Below are 18,140 nucleotides of genomic sequence, written 5' to 3'. Positions count from 1 at the left end.
GGCTCACTCGACTCGGGGCCTGGCTACATCCTGGGCTTTGTTCAAGGGTGTTTCCATCCAAGACATCTGTGCAGCGGCGAGCTGGTCTTCGCCGCTCACTTTTGTCCGCTTTTACAGGCTAGACGTCTCCGCTCCAAGCGTGGCCCGAGCAATGCTGGGCACCTTGTTGAGTCGGGACTCCACCTATTAAATTCTGGTTGATCGGTGATCTTCGAGATAAGCTCGTCTGGCAATACGGGAGCTACAATATCCCATAGTGAGACATCGAACGGAGTGTTATGAATGAGAACTATAGGTTACTTACGTAACCCCAGGACTCAGAGTAACATGAAGTGAGATGTCTCACCAGACGGTCCTCCTTGCTATGGTGAAGCGAGAAGAGGTGCTTATTTTGAATAACGCATGCGTCGTGGCGCAGGCTACTTATAGGGGGTGATTTCCCCTGATGTTGACGTCAAGATCACCAGCCAATCAGGATTGGCGTAATGAGATTGATGCTTCTGTTTGCTCCGCGATGAGGCGCATCCCATAGTGAGACATCTCACTTCATGTTACTCTTAGAACTGGGGTTACGTAAGTAACCTATAGACTTCACTCGCGTTTAGGTCCATATCGAGAGAAAGATAAATAATCTGAATTCAGGGTGCAGTTTACTTTGACGCGGGGGTGAGCAGCAGAGGTGGGGAGAGGCGGGGCTATTGCCTCATCATTATTGCTGTAGATGTTGCACAAACAACTGTAGCATGGTCAATAGCGTCCGGAGCACGATAGCAACTCTGCGATCCGCCATTGTTGTTGTTGTTGGTGGCGAAACACTTCAGCAATGGCACGGGGTAAGCGGAGGTGAGCAGAAGAGGTGGGGAGAGGCGGGGCTATTGCGCAATCACTATCAGTGATCTGAAAATGTTCGGATAGGGCGTACACACGGAGCCGTTTGACCCCCCAGAGAGTTGCGTATGCCTTTCTATCCACCTTGGGACCCGTTATCGTTTCCTCAGTCGTTTAGTGCCGTATTCGGTCGTCCTCGTGTGGCCGAACGGTCTATATGACACTAAACAGTAACGCAAACGACCGAATTCGTCCTCGTGTGGCCGCAGCCTCAGAATACTGAAATCTGTATTTTTTTAAATCTTTTTTTCCTTCTAATTTGTTATTCTTTTCTAAATAACACACTATTAGGGTTAGGGGAAAAAAAGAGTAAAATCGTGTTGGTGAACACGAATCAATAGATTAAATGTGGTGACTATAACACGAAATGCAGTGAGACTGGGTTGGATAACAGGGCCTCCGGCTGATGTTACTGCCATTCTTTTTTCCCATGATTCTTGTAATCGTTCACGTTTGTTCTAAGCCTATTTCCTTTTTTCCTTTCCACCTTTTGATAACTTTCCAGAACTTAACTAGCCCGTCTCCGCGCTGTAGTTTTACTTTCTGTTTTTTTCTCTTTAATCACTTTGTTGGTTTTTCATGCCATGCAAGGCGGTGTATTTATCCAAGATAACAGTTGGGTTTCCCCTCACTTTGTGGGTGATGCAGGATAATTGCTATTGGTGTGTGTGTTTGTTTGTGTCCGTGTGTATCAGGGTTTCCGCTAGGATTTTTTCTCGCCGGTCAAATGTCCAGGCAGAATTCATTTTACCGGACTAATTTGAAACTTACCGGTCATATTTCAATAATAATAATATTAGTTGTGTAGCAGAGTTTCCGTTAGCAGGTAATTACCGGACTATGAGCAGATATGCTTCAGTTTAAAACTCAGTTCACGGGGCTCATTTTTATATTGCTTCAGTTTATAATCGTAACAGATCGAAAAATTCAGATTCATTTTTCAATAAATGATTCCACAAACAACAAACAACATAATTATTACATTCAAACAAACTACTTGTAGTAGATAACGTACATTATTCAGAAGTTTACATCAACTTTGAATAATAACACGGGAGAAACGGATCCTCTCTTTTCCCCTCTCTCTCTCTCCTGACAGCCCGTCAGTTTCTCATGCAGCTCCTGCAGCGCGCTAAACAGAGGGCGGGGCTTCAGGTGATCATGCAGAACTGCGTGTCTCGGTCAGACTCAGCAGCCGATCTGATCTCTCTCTCGCGTCCGGTTATACTTCACTCGTGTTTATGTCCATATCGATCAGATCCAGCTCTCCTGATCGGCCTTTCTAGAGAGCACCGATCAAACTATTAAGAGTGAATATGGGCCGATAATGACCGGCGGCCGATCGATCGGAGCCTCCCTAATTATTACCAGACATTTTGACCGTCAGGTTTTGAATTTACCGGTTTTTTATAAATTTTACCAGCTAAAAAACCGGTAATTACCGGCTAACGGAAACCCTGGTGTGTATGTTTGTCCCCATATTCCACTGAATAGAGCACAGCAAATGTTGGACAGGAAATGTGTCTAAATGAGAGAATAACTTTGTACAGTAGCCAACGTTGACTGAGCATTACAGCACACATTTGCATTGAAGAAAGGTTACAGGTACTTAAAGTATATCACTTTGCACATTTATGCATTGGTGCTTTGAGCATCAATGCAAATATGAATAGTGATCTGCCAGAAGCTTACACAGGGGTTCCTCTTACAGGAGATTTCAGAGAGAAGGTTGGGAACCAAAGTAGGCCTATGCCCTAAATATACTTGAATTCAAAAACATAATAAAGCATTGCTGTTTTGTACAAGTGAACTATTGTTCTGGTCTGTTTGTGGCAAAACTAGATATTCAAACCATGTATCTTGCTTTTAGCTAACCGTTTCAAATGTTTATTAACCTAGTTTAAGCTAAAACTATTTCAGCTAAAGGTTTTGCTTCCTATACTCTTTATCCATTAGCTTACTGTTAGATTACTTATTTAAATATACGTACCCATTATCTTAAGCTATTTCGCCGAGTTACATATTTGTATTAGGTTTTAGCTAGCTTCAACTGTTTGGATTTAGCTATTTCACCGTTAAGCCATTTCTATTATATCACTTTTTTGAACTGTTGATTTATAATATAAACTTGACTATACGTCAAGACATCCACTACGACCACGTAGGTATAACTTTAAAAAACATATAGATCTCTGTTAGTTTGCTTGTCAAATACTCAATAGAAACACACAGCTAACTCAATATATTATTTTTTCCCAAACATATTGTTGTTTTAATTATTTTTACGTTAGTTGGAACAGAAGAAGAACAATGATAGAGATAAGGAGTTGGAGGACTATCTGACATGTGTTTTCAAATTTAAAAAAAGCAGGTTTGGATTAAAAGGAACCAAACATTTGTTGAATACCGCCGGAATCTCACTAAGATATATTTATTTGCAATGTTTTATACTGTAATAAAATAAAATACAATTGGAGACTTTTAGGAGTATAAACAAACAATAGGATGAACATGTCAGTGTATCCTCCAGGATGAGATGCCTTTGCTCTCTCAGTCTGTCTGCTTAACTGTAATCTTAAGTAATTGTGTTTAGAAAACACTTGAGCTGAAAGACTTCCTCCCTTTCAGAGAAGCGAGTCACAAAAGGAGAAACCTGAGCCCAGGGCGATTCTTTATCTGGATCTGTCTCTCTATTCTTCTGAGGTTTTTACATGACCTGAGTCTTTGATGGAACAAGATAGAGGATGGTTTTCTTTTTGGGGGAGATCATAGCATTTTTAACAGGTTTTAGTTTTGTTATTGTCTAAATTATATTTCGGAACGTTCATAGTTTCAAGGGAAAGGCCCTCCTAAGAACATTGGGTATATCGTAGGATGATCAGTAGTAAAATAAGTTCACCATAAACTGGACCAAGTGTCTGACCCAAGATAACACAGCTACTGAGTACGCTGTACACTAGTTTCTTAAACTGTTATCATCGAAACATTATAGTTGTCCTGCAGCATGTGTCTTTCCACAGCCAACTGTATCAAGGTGGCTGCAGAGTGCAAGGAAGCAAGTGTCTAGTTTTTCCTCAGGAAACAGAGTCCATTTCCACTTGGCTCAAAGATAGAACCGGAACTTGTTTTGCGTAAGCAAGGTTTAAAAATAACAGAGTATAAAGGCAGAGAGCTGCAGAACGCTGCCCTCACAGCAGCTTGCAGCAGCAGAGAGAGGAGGAAAGACACAATGACCCAATGGGTTTATTTAGTTTAGTTTCCATATTTTGAATTTAAAAATCTAACCCAAGTTCTAATGAAATATATTGTTTGAACAACTAATGTTTCTCTGTTTAAATAATAAAGCATATTTTTTTAAATTTCAGAAAAGGGTCTACTTTTTTGTCCAAATAAGAATAATGATCACTAGAATTTGTGCCACAATCGACTGCCTGTTAGATATGATTTATCATACTATTATATATTGAAAATCAAATAAGGGTTATTACTCTTGCATCTGTTTATTTAATGCTTGAAAAAAGAAACTATTTTCTAATGGTCAGATAAGGCTGTGGTATAGCTATATGTTATGTTAGTTTTTTGCATTTTGGGTTTCAAACCCACATGGAAAGTTTAAAAATACAAAATGTTACCCCAGTATGTTATATGTTAAATTAGTTTAAATATGACCACAAGCCAACACATGTATTATCAAAATGACTTCAATGCTTCCCCAGTTATATTTATTCATGTCAATGTGACAAAGTGAAACTATTTGAAACTGGTTGGGGGAAATATTTTTACAAAAACTATGGAATAACGGTTACTGAATAATTTGGAGGTTTTTAAAAATTAATAAGGCTGTTCACATAAACCTTTTTTCTCCTTGGCTGTTATCAGTTCTCCACATCGACACCCATCCACCTAACATTACCATAGCTGCAGGGGGTTAACAGAGATGCTGGCTGTGGGGAGATCATTAAGAAACATGCATTTCTTTGTTGATTACCCGGATTAACAGGTTGTTACGATGAGTCCGTCCGTGTGAAACGTGCAGGGATCAACTCGGGACAAATGAATGATGTGAGTGTTGTAGGAAGATTCTGGGTGAAACTGATGGATACCTTTCAACTGTAAAATAAATGCATTTTCGGTAAATGTTTTGTTTTTAATTAAGCAAATTATCACAGATTGGACATATTCTGATTTTTTGAAAACATTATAAATTATGTTTGTTTTCTAAATAATATATTAGGAAGCATGTGTACTTAAACACAACATGACCAGGGACTTGGATAACATTTTATGCACTGGAATTTCGATTTCCCAGTACTCCCTGTGATGCCAGGTTTACTGTCGCCCCCTGTGTGCCTTGAGGGACATATTTGATTGTCCCATGAGACAGAAATCGCTGCTGTATAGGTGAGTTTTATAATACATCAACTTTATATTTTACTCGATGATGAAAGTTGATATGGACAAATATTGTATAATTTATAAATAAACCACTGTCATGATTGAAAAAGCGTGTGTGGTTGTGTGTGTGTTCAAACACGTGTTATTAATGCTTCATGCAAAGTAATGCTTGTCAATGATTCATATGAAATTGTGGATGACTAAGTTATGCATTTCACTAATGTACCTGCTTGGCGCACCTGAATGCCACTTTATTTATGTGTGTTTGCACTTTTGGTTGCTGTGGGGGAAGTGTGTGTGTGCGTGTGTTGTAGTGGGGGAGTATAAACCACACCTCCAAATATTAGGAGAGGAGGATATAAGAGGCTCCGTTAGCTCTGTTAACACTCACATTCTGAATCCTGGAACGTTCCTCAACGTAACAAAACAGGCGATTCATGGACAGATAGCAAAGTCCCAGTTTACTTTTACAGTTTAAATTCTTGTTTTCTGTCATCTAAGCGCTCATTATGGCTGTGGCTGAAGCAATGATGCCCGCCGTAGCAGCGTTTCCAAGTGTCCAAGCGATGGAGGGAAAACATTTTGTCAATGTAAGTAAATTATTTAAAGTGTAACACGTTTATGTAATGTTAGCTGTCGGTTTCTGTAATGATGTAATTGTTATATTTGGCTCATATTAGAAACGTCTTCTAACTTTGGTGCTTTTCTGTGCAGATCTGCAAGGTGGATGAATGTGCTCGCCGTAGCGCAACACGTGACGCAGACAACCCTCTCCTGGAAGTGGAGTTCAGCATTGTGCAGTCACCTGCGTTTCCCCCCAAAGACGACGACGACTTGGGGAAATTCTTGGACCTCGAGTTCATTTTGTCAAACACAATCGACTCCGATGTTGGGAGCAACAACGGGAACCTTTCTCCCCCTCAGCAATGCGTATACTTTCTGCCGGAGTCACCGGAGAGCTGCAGCTCTGTGCCAGACAGCAACGAACACCCTCCGGCTCCGATGGCTGCGCAGAGCTACCACGGGATGGTGAGCTTCGCGGGATCCAGCCCTGTCCGCAGTCTCATGGCGGAGCTTCTCACGCCAGAGATCGGCTACCCCGGGGAGAGTTCACCGGAGAGCGTAGGCAAGGCGAGAAACCAGATGGAATACACCGAACTACGAGCGTTGAATCCGGGCACCGTTCCAGCAACTCCCGCTCATCACCAAGCGGCCACTTCTCCTCCCCCGCTTGGATACAAAATTAAAACCGAGCCTGTAGACCAGTCATGTATGATGGGTGCTGGTGGGGACTTTATGGGACAACTGTATGAAAGGCACCACATGCGCCCAGTGCACCAAGCCGCTTTTACGCACCACCATGCCACAGTTCCAGGTGCTTTGCAGGGATTCAGTGCACACTCAGTGCAACATGCATCTCAAGTGCGCACAGACTGCCATTTGGCGCAAATGAACTCTCATCCGAATCATCACCATGTCAACAATCAGTACATGAACGCGCCTTACCAGCCGCAGTATGCGCACCAGCGTTTGGCACAGTTTCAAGGACAGTACAGCATTCACAGAGAGCCTGTCCGCGTTCACCAGCAGCAGCATCTCGCTTCTGTTCAGGGGGTGATGCTCACTCCACCATCTTCGCCATCATTGCTGGAGTTTTACGCACAGGATGATTTGGGAAGCATCAAGCAGAAGAGAGGCAGAAGGTCGTGGGCAAGGAAACGGGCAGCGACGCACAGCTGCGATTTCCCTGGCTGTGGAAAAACCTACACCAAGAGCTCCCACCTCAAGGCCCACATGAGAACACACACAGGTAAGATTTTACCTGTGTCATTTTAAATGTCACTTCACCTGTTTTTATTTTATACTTAGTGTTCATGCACTGTAAATCCTGTAAATCTAACAAATCTTTTTTGTCTCTCAGGTGAAAAGCCCTACCACTGTAACTGGGAAGGATGCGGTTGGAAGTTCGCAAGGTCAGATGAGTTGACCCGTCACTTCAGAAAGCACACCGGACATCGCCCTTTCCAGTGCCATATGTGCGAGCGGGCATTTTCACGCTCAGATCACCTGGCTCTCCATATGAAGAGGCACATGTAGACCATATTGAACTTTTGCACCCATCATGCCTGGATCTTCCCAGCAGAAGAAGCAAGAGTTGGTGCCTCACTTTTGGACAGTTTGTGCATACAGCCCAAACCAATGACACAAAACGTCCCTGTAGGAATCTTGGTGTGTGGTGCGAGTTAAACAAAACACACGTTTTTTACTATAGGATCCTTTTAATGTTTTCAAAAGTCAAGTGCATCTCCATGTAAACGAAGAATGAATGCTGGTGGATTGTGTACATATCTGTGGATATAAGAACTTTGGATAAATTGAGTTTGTATTTAAGACCTTTTCACCCTGTCTATCAAATAAGTTATTGTTAGTAAGTGCCTTAACAAGACTGGGTTTTACCCTCCAAAAGGGAACAAACTCACTGTGGGCAGGACCCAGATTTGTGTACATATTGTAAATTGTATTTTTGGAATGTTTATATCTTATATCTTTGATACTACTCAAATCAGGTCAGGGTTTTTATTGACACTTTTGTATTATTCTTTCTCAAGGTTGTTGTTAGTCTACACAATAGATGTCATAGATATGCTGCACAGTGTAGGCTTGGCTTACATTTCAGACTTCTGCTCTGTGCTTTAGCTCGAGCATTGCTAAATTCAGGTACTATGGCTCATTTTCAATCAATTTGAGCATTCCAAAAAACCTTACTTCACTCGATTCAAATGTCATTTACAGTGCAGTGTTTTCTGGGGAAACAACACGTATGCTGTTATGGTGTGTTTTTTTAAGAATGAAGAAATCGACTGCAACCAATGGTTGTTCAATGTGTCACTTTTAAACATTACAATTGTTTGTGTTTAAGGGCTCAGAAAATAAAAGTACTTTTATCTGCCTCTTTTCTCACTGTCAAGTTATGATTTGTGTTGATTGACTCCTGCCTAAACTTGATAATGGCATGGTTCACTCCAAAAGGACGCATGGGACAACTCAATCTTGACTCTTTCCTTTTTATTTGAATTCAAGTGGAGATCTTTTAGATTTCATGTAGCTTCATTCAGCTTTCATGAAGCATCGTTTAGCTTCATTTAGCTTTCATGTATCATTGTTCAGCTTCATTTAGGTTGAAAACCTTTAAGAAACACAAAAACACACTTTCATTAACTTAAAACAATTAGTCAAATTAAACATTCAAATGAAAAACATGTCATACTTAAACATGCACTTTCATTTCTGCTCTATGAATTTAAATTGAATTAAGTGACAATTAAACTTAACATTTCATGTAAAAAGTCAATTCATTTCAAGTAAGTTAAATCCCAGTTTCTTATATTTTAGAATAATAAATCATAAGACTGACTAGAAATCATTAATTTAATCAAACATCAAACATTTCTTCAAACCAGACAAATGCATTTACAAATACACCAGCAGCATTATGACTCAAGCTCTTCTTTGAAACACATTTTCAGTGGAAACACAGATTTTAGGATCCCTGTCACCACCTGCTGGACTGGAGCCATATTTTGAAATTGCTTTTCACTGCTTTTGACGAAACACTCACTATAAAAAATGTATTCACTATATTAAGGCCTGCGCCGATGCTTTTCCATTATTTCGACTTTAGACGGGGGAAAAAATGCAGACTTGTTTTCTTTACAGTGATATTGTCGGCTTGGTCACATTTTTAATTACAAACAGTGACAGAGATTACAAATGTTGTTTAAGCCCTACATTTTCAGCATGTTTAGGTCGGACACAGTAGGGTTCATTCTTCAGTGAAGGAAACGGAATATCGTCATTGTTATTGTGCATTATCAACACCTGTGCCAATTGCAAGTGCTGTTTAAGGGTCAAGATCATCAGACATTAACAGCTATAATATACATTTGAAATTAAAACACAAGTTATGTCAGGGCAAACAGCATGCTTTTGTTCATTTCAAACGTTGTACTGCTGCTGATTAAATACTGCCCTCTAATGTTCATCCATATATTAACATCTTCCTAACCTATCATTACATTACATTTAGCTGACGCTTTTATCCAAAGCGACTTACAATAAGTACATTCGACCAGGAAGACACAACCTTGAAGAAAACAGAATCATATAAGTACATCAGTTTTCATAGAGCCAATCAGTTCAAGTGCTAGTCAACTGGCTTTAGATAAGCCAGTCCTTTATTAGTATAAGTGCTCTGTTAGCAGTTCTTTGTTAGTAATTCTATCGCTCGAGGTGGAGTCGAAAGAGATGAGTTTCAGTCTGCGCCGGAAGGTGTGTAAGCTTTCTGCGGTCCTGATTTCAATGGGGAGCTCATTCCACCATTTTGGAGCCAGGATAGCAAACCCACGTGTTTTTGCTGATGGGAACTTGGGTCCCCCTCGCAGCGAGGGTGCAGCGAGTCGTTTGGCTGATGCAGAGCGTAGTGCACGCGCTGGGGTGTACAGTTTAACCATGTCCTGGATGTAGGAAGGGCCAGATCCATTCGCAGCATGGTATGCAAGTACCAGTGTCTTGAAGTGAATTCTAGCAGTTACCGGAAGGCAGTGGAGGGAGCGGAGGAGTGGAGTGGTGTGGGAAAATTTAGGAAGGTTGAAGACCAGACGAGCCGCTGCATTCTGGATGAGCTGCAGAGGTCGGATGGCACATGCAGGTAGACCAGCCAGGAGGGAGTTGCAGTAGTCTAGGCGTGAGCTGACGAAAGCCTGGACCAGAAGCTGCATCGCTTTCTGGGTCAGCTGGGGACGTATCTTCCTAATGTTGAAAAGCGTGTATCTGCAGCAACGGGTTGTAGCAGCGATGTTTGCAGTGAAGGACAGGTTGTTATCTAGGATCACACCCAGATTCCTTGCAGTCTGAGTCGGGGAAACAACAGAGGTGCCGATGTTGATTGTCAGGTCAAGAGTGGGACAATCTTTTCCCGGAAGGAAAATAAGTTCAGTCTTGTGAAGGTTGAGCTTGAGGTGATGAGCGGACATCCACTGAGAGATATCACTTAGACAAGCAGAGATGCGTGCGACGACATGGGTCTCTGAGCGGGGAAAGGACAGAATTAAATGGGTGTCGTCAGCGTAGCAGTGGTATGAAAAACCATGCGGGCTAATGACAGATCCGAGCGAGTTTGTGTACAGGGAGAAGAGGAGGGGACCAAGAACAGAGCCCTGAGGAGAGGGAGGCTGCTTTGGCAGTGTGCAGTTCCTCAGTGACAGCAAGGAGGGCAGTTTCTGTGGAGTGACCTGCCTTGAAACCAGACTGGTGCAGATCCAGAAGGTTGTTCTGATGGAGATAACAGGAGAGTTGTTTAAAGACAGCGCGTTCAAGTGTTTTAGACAGGAACGGGAGTAGAGAGACAGGCCTGTAGTTTATAACATCAGACGGGTTGAGAGTGGGTTTCTTCAGGAGAGGGTTTACTCTTGCCTCCTTGAGACTGTTTGGAAAGTGACCAGAAGTTAGAGAAGTGTTGATGAAATGGGTGAGAAACGGTAGAATATCAGGAGCGATAGTCTGAAGGAGGTTTGAAGGGATAGGGTCCAGAGGACAGGTGGTAGGGCGGGCAGAGGTAATGAGGGTAAGAACCTCACTTGGCGAGAGAGGGGAAAAGGAGGTTAGTGTGCGGGTGGAAGGAGGGTCTGGTGACCCATCGGTGAGTAAAGGTGAGTCAGAAAAAGTAGAGCGAATATCATCAACCTTTTTTTCAAAGTGGTTAACAAAGTCGCTTGACAGAAGTGAGGAGGGGGGAGGGGCTTTGGGGGGGTCCAAGAGGGTGGAGAAGATGGAAAATAGTTTTTTAGGATTGGAATAGGAAGATTGGATCTTATCTTGAAAGAAAGTGCTTTTTGCCTGAGAGATCGAAGCAGAGAAAGAGGAGAGGAGAGCCTGATAGGTTAGGAGGTCGTCGCGGTGTTTGGATTTCCACCGTTTCCGCTCTGCTGCCCGAAGGACGGTTCTATTAGCACGCAGTGCGTCATTTAGCCAGGGAGCAGGAGGGGACTGACGAGCCTGCCGAGATGTGAGAGGACAGAGAGAGTCCAGAGAGGATGAGAGAGGAGAGAGGAGAGTTTCTGCAGCAGAGTTTGGAGGCAGGAGTTGGAACGAATCAGAGGAAGGGAGGGCTGACAGCACCGATGAGGCAAAGGTAGAGGGGGAGAGGGAACGGAGGTTACGGCGGACAGGTGCAGGATGAGAAGAGATTAGTTTGTTATGTTTGGAAAGGGGTAGAGAGAATGAAATGAAGAAGTGATCGGATGTGTGGAGCGGGTTTACAGAGAGGTTAGAAGTAGTGCAGTTCCTTGATAATATGAGATCAAGGACATTGCCAGCTTTATGAGTCGGTGGGGACGGAGACAGTGAGAAAGCAAAGGCGGTTAACAGAGATGTTAGTTCGTCTATCTTCCCCGTCTGGAGGTTGAAGTCTCCGAGAAGTACAGCGGGAGGGCCAGTTTCAGGGATGTGTGAGAGGAGATTATCTAATTCCTCCAAGAAGTCCCCCAAGGCACCTGGTGGACGGTAGAGAACAACAATGGTTAATTGTATAGGATGGGTTACTGTGACGGCATGGAATTCAAAGGTGGAAGGAGTGAAGTTAGGTAGCTTGAAGAGGGAAAAGCTCCATGTGGGAGAGAGCAGGAGACCAGTGCCACCTCCTCTGCCAGTGGGTCTGGGTGTATGGGAGAAGGAATATGCTGTGGAGAGAGCTGCTGGGGTGGATGTGTTGAATGGAGTAATCCAGGTCTCAGTGAGAGCAAGGAAACCCAGGGACTGCAGGGAGGCGTAGCCAGAGATGAAGTCAGCCTTAGGAACAGCTGACTGGCAGTTCCACAGGCCACCTGAAACTAGATGTTGGATGTCAGTGGAGCACGTGGGATAGACGAGAGCAGGCCGGTTATATCGATTAGGAGATACACGGGGCCAGTGATAATTGCGAGAAGACACATGAACAGGAATGGAGAAAATACACATGATTATAGCATGAGGGGCTAGAAAGCTAAAGAAAAAGAACATAAGACACCAGCGATACTTAGCTCAGTCAGAGTAGGATTTGCCTCCTCTTTGCCACCCTCGTGACTCCCACAGGACTCCAATGTCTTTGTCAGTCTTAGAGACTCCCGCAGGACTCCAATGTCTTTGTCAGTCTTCGGCTGTCTGATGCTCCAGGAAAGAGCTACCTAAAATGGACGCCTGATTGCTGTGGGGCCACGCCCTTCTAATTAGTTAACTCTCTACAGCTGATGGGCGACAGCTGAGAGGCCCTGCCTATTGTAATGCAGGTTTGAATGCCTACTGAGACCTGTGTAACAGGTTCACTTGAGCAGATCTGAGATTTAAAATCTCTCAAAAGCGCCGTTTTAGCTACAATAACTACAGAACAATTATACAGAGTAGAATAAATGAAATAGAGAAGTCTAATTAAACAAGAATATAACTTACAGTGGTTGCTGCGTCAATAGGTATTGTCGTCACCCGGTCTAGATGCACACTGCAGGGTTTACTACTTTCAATTGCCTTAACCATTGCATTAGTAGTACTACTCAATAGTTAATTGTAAAAACCAATAAGTTAAACAAATGTGCTGTTGACCCTCTCTCCTAGGGTTAAGGAACTGAATGGAGCAGCATGTAAAATATGTCTTTGTCATTCAAAGATATATATTGAATTCCCAACTTGTTTGTATAAGCTGTTGTTTTCCTCACATGACTTTATCATTATTGCCATTTTGTGTATGTTGATACAAAGAGAAAGGGCATTCAAAACCAAAGCAACTCATTATGGTGACTGGGTTGAAGAACATAAGGTGGTTGGTAGTTGGCATCAAAAACAATCATATGGGATACATCTCTTTAATCACGTGAACAGAGACAGTAACACTACCTGGACCAGCATGCACCACCACACTCCACATTACTTTTATAAAATCACATGACAACAGTGAGTGTTTTTTTTCTATTATTGGCAATGATTATTTTCTCTTTGAATCTTCTCGTTTATTGTTTTATAGAGGACTCAGCAGTTCTCAAAAACAATTTAAATGAAATAAACAGAACAGAAAGGTTCCAAAGAATGCAACCTGATCTCACCAGAATGCGTGACTCCACCACGACTCCTTAACACTCACGAACTTTGTTACATTTACGTGTCTGCACCACGCAAACAACCCCAATGTAAAGTGAATGAGGCTCTTTTGTCGTGGTGCACACACGCATTTCTACAACGTCCTGCAGTGAACTTTTATTCTATTTTTTTTTTTTTTTAAATCTACTTTATAGCTTGTAGTAACTCACGGGAGGCTTCTTTTATTTTATTTGTATTCATAATAATTTGTATTTTTCGTCAGAATGTATTATGGTGCATTATTTACGAACTTTTGTTCTCAAAAAACAGTGCATTGTGTGTAATACAACTGTGATTTGTATTACATTAGTTAGTTTTTAAGGAAGGCCAGAGCTTCAGCTGTGTCAAATAGATTGTCCCCTTTAGTTAACGTTTTTTAAAAGAACATTATATTCCGATTTGATCATGTCCCCTTTATTGTATTACGGAGAGCAATGTAAGCATCCATTCCCATTGGATAACGGAGGATTTTACCCCGGAAGTAAGTATTCTCCTTACTGTCGATTGATTTTACAGTGCTATCTGCACTACTCATCAACTCAAAAACACCAGATTATCCTTGTTGATTACACAACATTGATTGGTTTAAATTGTGTACAATGCTTTTGTAATTTTCCCCTTTGATTCGGAAAAACAAATATTTGTTCAGTTTAGGATGGCCGAAGACACTACACTACCCAGAATCCTCAGCTATTGTTCCGCGTTGCCTCAAGCTCTGTGATTGGTTGACCTCCAACTGCATTCCATATGAAAAAAAACGTTTCATAAAAGATAAATCATACTTTATTCAGCAGTGCTTGCTTTACTCTTTGAAATTCATCACATGAATGCATTGTAAATATTACACATCTGTCGTAGTTCTTTATTTATCTACAGAGATCTGGCCTCAAAATGGACCGGAAACTATTCTTTTACCGTTCTGTTTTAATTTCACAATAAAGTTAGTAGTAATAATTTGTTTTGATATTATTGTTTTTATTAACTACTAGACCGCTGGGTCATGTTAAGACCATCTTTTCTGTGTTGCTGTGGGGTTTTTCCATCGCTTTTGTGTTACAAATATCAAAACAATAACAGAATATATCCGTCGTAAACTAAACCAGAAACAGCAGTATATTTTATTTTGTTAACACTGTAAACTTGACAGCTTTTTAACCTATGTTTTTAACCCAAACCACCTACTGGTTAAAGCACATTATTACACGTTTAGAGTAATATTGAAATCTTGAAAAGGGATGTCCAAAATAGCAATTATATACAGTTTTTAATTAACTATTTGTAGAGAATAACTAGTAATGTATATACTTTATAGGGATCTGCAGATAAATATTTAGTCTTCTCAAGCACCTCAAGCAACGCTTTTATCCAAAGCGACTTACAATAAGTGCGTTCGACCAACAAAATACAAGCTTGAAGAAAACAGAATCATATAAGTACATCAGGTTTCATAGAGCCAAAACATTTCAAGTGCTACTCAACTGGCTTTATAAGCCAGTCCTCCAATCAAATATCTCTCCTGATTGTTGGCACTTGACAATCACCTTCCCTGAATTTTACTCAGGAGTAACTAAAGTCTGCTTTAAGGGTTGTTTATATTTCACATCATTAATCAGAATCTGTAAAGTAACTAACATAAATGTAGTGGAGTACAAATACCAGGTTAACCTTAAAGAAAGCCCTCAGGATTATAAAAGACCCCCATCACCCCAGCCACACACGGTTCTGTCTGCTGCCATCTGGCACAACAGCCGCATTCTAGGAGAGGATGTGGCTGTTGTGGAGACTACAAGTACCTGGGAGTGCACTTATGGGCTGAACTGGAGGATCAACACTGACGCTGTGTACAAGAAGGGGATGAGCAGACTCAATTTTCTGAGGAAGCTGAGATCCTTCCACGTGTGCAGCAAGATGCTGGAGATCTTCTAGTCTGTTGTGGCCAGTGCACTCTTCTTTGCTGCGGTCTGCTGGATGGGCAACATAAGAGCCGGTGACACCAGCAGGGTCAATAAACTGATCAGGAAAGCTGGGTCTGTCATCGGCATCAAGCTGGACCCCTTTGAAGCTGTGGTGGAGAGGAGGACACTGAACAGTCTGTTGTCCATGATGGATAACCCCACCCATCCTCTCCACCTGCAGCTGGACAGACAACGGAGCTCCTTCTCCAACAGACTGCTGCAGCTCTGCTGACAAGGACCGATACAGGAACACATTCCTGCCCACTGCAATAACTCTGTACAATAAATCACCTCTGGCTGGAAGAGAACTCTCTGCTCCATAATTTCTCTAATACAACCTTGCTGTACATTTTACACATATATAATCTGTTCAATATTTGATATTCCATATTCCATTGTCGTATATTTTTGAAAATGTATATTTGCATATATAATATCTACATGTATATTTTCTATTTCAACACGTATATATTTTCTATTTTCTTTTTTTTCTATTCTTGTTTATTTGTAGTTTTGTTTTATTGTAAAATGCCTTGTCTTTTATGCCGCTGCAACAAAAACAATTTCCCAAATTGGGATCAATAAAGTACCATCTTATCTTATCTTATCTTACATCCGGACTAAACCCACCAGACTCAGGGACAGTTTCATCCCACAGGCCATAAGACTATTAAACACCTGAACTTTGAAATAACATCCATAACATTAATCTGGCTGCTACTTAGAAATGATTAGTCTAATATATCATATTCCAATCACTTGTATAGACTCTTATTGCACTATTTAACTTTTTACTATTTTACTTTTTGTATTGACTTGCACTATTTTTTCTGTGATGGGTTTTATTCCATTTCAAAATGCTGTTTGTCGCTCAGCGTAAACTTTGCGCACTGCCACTCCAACATCCAATCACAGAGCTTGAGGACAAATCACTGTCAAGCAAAGCACATGGTGTAGTCCCAACCAATAGCTGAGGATTCTGGGTAGTGTAGTGCAGGGTTGCCAACTCTCACGCATCTGGCGTGTGACACACGCTTTCCCTCTCAACTCTCACGCTCTCACGCTGCCCAAACTATTCTCACGCCAAAAACAAGATGAGCCGGCGATCGTTTTTGGTTAGTTATTTACAATGTTGAGTTGACAGCTACTCAAGCTGTCGAGTGTCGATCCGCTCCCTCCCCGCCCCCACCACTCTTAACAACGTTAACAACAGACAGCAGAGCAGTGGGAGACAGTTGGTCAATCCCCGGCCCGTATTGCGCATGCGCAGATCTAAGATCCAGTAGAAATGATAAAAAAGTAAAAGTCTGCTGCTTATTGTTCTACTAGGCCAAAATACAGTCAAAGAGTATATGAGAGTGAGAGTGTGTTAATTAATATATTTGGCAGTTTGAAGTAAGTCTGTAGATTTGTTTGTGTGCGTGTGTTTCACGTATAGGCAGTACTCGAGTTGAGGGCGGATGAGGGGGGATGGCATCCCCCCTGAAATAGAAACGGTCAAAATCATCCCCCTTCTAAAACTGCCATTCCCCCTTTCCATCCCTTATGTCATTTTATCAATGAACGTAGCACTGGTATTACTGCTATTTCAACATTAATTTTGCACATTTTGAGTAAAATACTGTGGGAGAGTGAGCACGCACACACGCAATGACATTTTTACCAAGTCACTGACGCTATACTATGCGAGTGCCCTAGAGGGCGCCAGAGCGCGGTGATGTGCCTGTTTGATCGATGCCAGAAGCGCAGGTAACGGTCATCACAATGGACAAGCGACAAGGAGGACAACGCGATCTGAGGGACTTCATATATCAAAATACTAAAAACAACATTTCAGGGAAGTCAAGAGTCAGTAATCTTAGTCATTACTCATTACTTTAGTCACCAAAGGTGGAATCTATGGACATAAGCAGCAATAACAACTTAGTTTGGAGTTTAGCTACGTTTTTCTCTCGTGTTAGCTAGCTGGTAAGACTCAAAACTGTTGATGAAATGATACCACCAGCACCAGAAGAGCTGAAACCCCTCCTTCAAGCAGTGAACACTCTGTCATCTCCACAGCTGAGTGTGAACGTGGGTTTAGTCAGATGAACATTTTAACCACAACTAGAAGCTCCCTAGAGCATGTCAGCCTTGATTTTCATCAAGTGAACAAGACAGACCAGATGTATATGTCAAGACTTGGCTTCAAAGCCATTGCTTAGCTAACAATCTGAAAGCAAGAGCCAGAAAAATTGAGACCAAAAAGCATGATTATGAAAATCTTTGGAAACTTCTATGAGATGGGGGAGAGTGGAGTAGGCAGCCGTTGACAACATTGGTCCTATTTTGTATTATCTGTATAATCTTTTAATATATTTTCATATTTTGTAAACAATTTCAATTTGCACTTAATGCCCTGTTAAAAAAAGTAACATTGGGAATGTTGACATCAAAGATTTGTATTTGAACTGCAATAAAATGATGACGGATCACATTTTTCATGAAGAATTTACATAATGATTTAATTAATTACAATACAAATGTAACCCTTTAGATACCAGTTTTGATCGTATACCAGTAACTGCTTTTTTGAAAAAATACACTATAATTCAATATTCTAAAACTATTTTGACTTTATTATTAGTATAATCAGTTGATCCATCTGAATAATAAATGAGGGACTGTTAACCTACAAGATTTGTACCATATACTTCCATTATAACCACATTTTTGTATCCCCTCCCCCCCTTTAAATTA

The 18,140-nt window shown here is 41.5% G+C and overlaps 1 protein-coding gene across 1 annotated transcript; it reads left to right on the top strand.

The window, feature by feature from the left end:
- The first annotated feature begins 5,673 nt into the window (after positions 1–5,673).
- Positions 5,674–8,234, top strand: klf17 (Kruppel like factor 17). The gene is made up of 3 exons (XM_034104494.1): positions 5,674–5,873; positions 5,998–7,093; positions 7,205–8,234. Exons 1-3 carry the CDS (start codon positions 5,793–5,795, stop codon positions 7,378–7,380), a joined length of 1,353 nt encoding a protein of 450 aa, XP_033960385.1. The 5' UTR covers positions 5,674–5,792; the 3' UTR covers positions 7,381–8,234.
- Positions 8,235–18,140: the final 9,906 nt, after the last annotated feature.

This window comes from Pseudochaenichthys georgianus, chromosome 17 (assembly GCF_902827115.2).
Source record: "Pseudochaenichthys georgianus chromosome 17, fPseGeo1.2, whole genome shotgun sequence".
NCBI lineage: Eukaryota > Metazoa > Chordata > Actinopteri > Perciformes > Channichthyidae > Pseudochaenichthys > Pseudochaenichthys georgianus.
The sequence above is the reverse complement of the archived record's forward strand: the minus strand, read 5'-3'. Positions and strand labels throughout refer to the sequence as shown.

What these genes read in the sequence shown, in the direction of transcription:
- klf17 (XM_034104494.1), top strand. Translation starts at nt 5,793, where the DNA reads ATGGCTGTGGCTGAAGCAATGATGCCCGCCGTAGCAGCGTTTCCAAGT. An exon ending in AGGGAAAACATTTTGTCAAT is followed by an intron (nt 5,874 to 5,997) that starts GTAAGTAAATTA and finishes TTTTCTGTGCAG; the next exon opens with ATCTGCAAGGTGGATGAATG. An exon ending in CCACATGAGAACACACACAG is followed by an intron (nt 7,094 to 7,204) that starts GTAAGATTTTAC and finishes TTTGTCTCTCAG; the next exon opens with GTGAAAAGCCCTACCACTGT.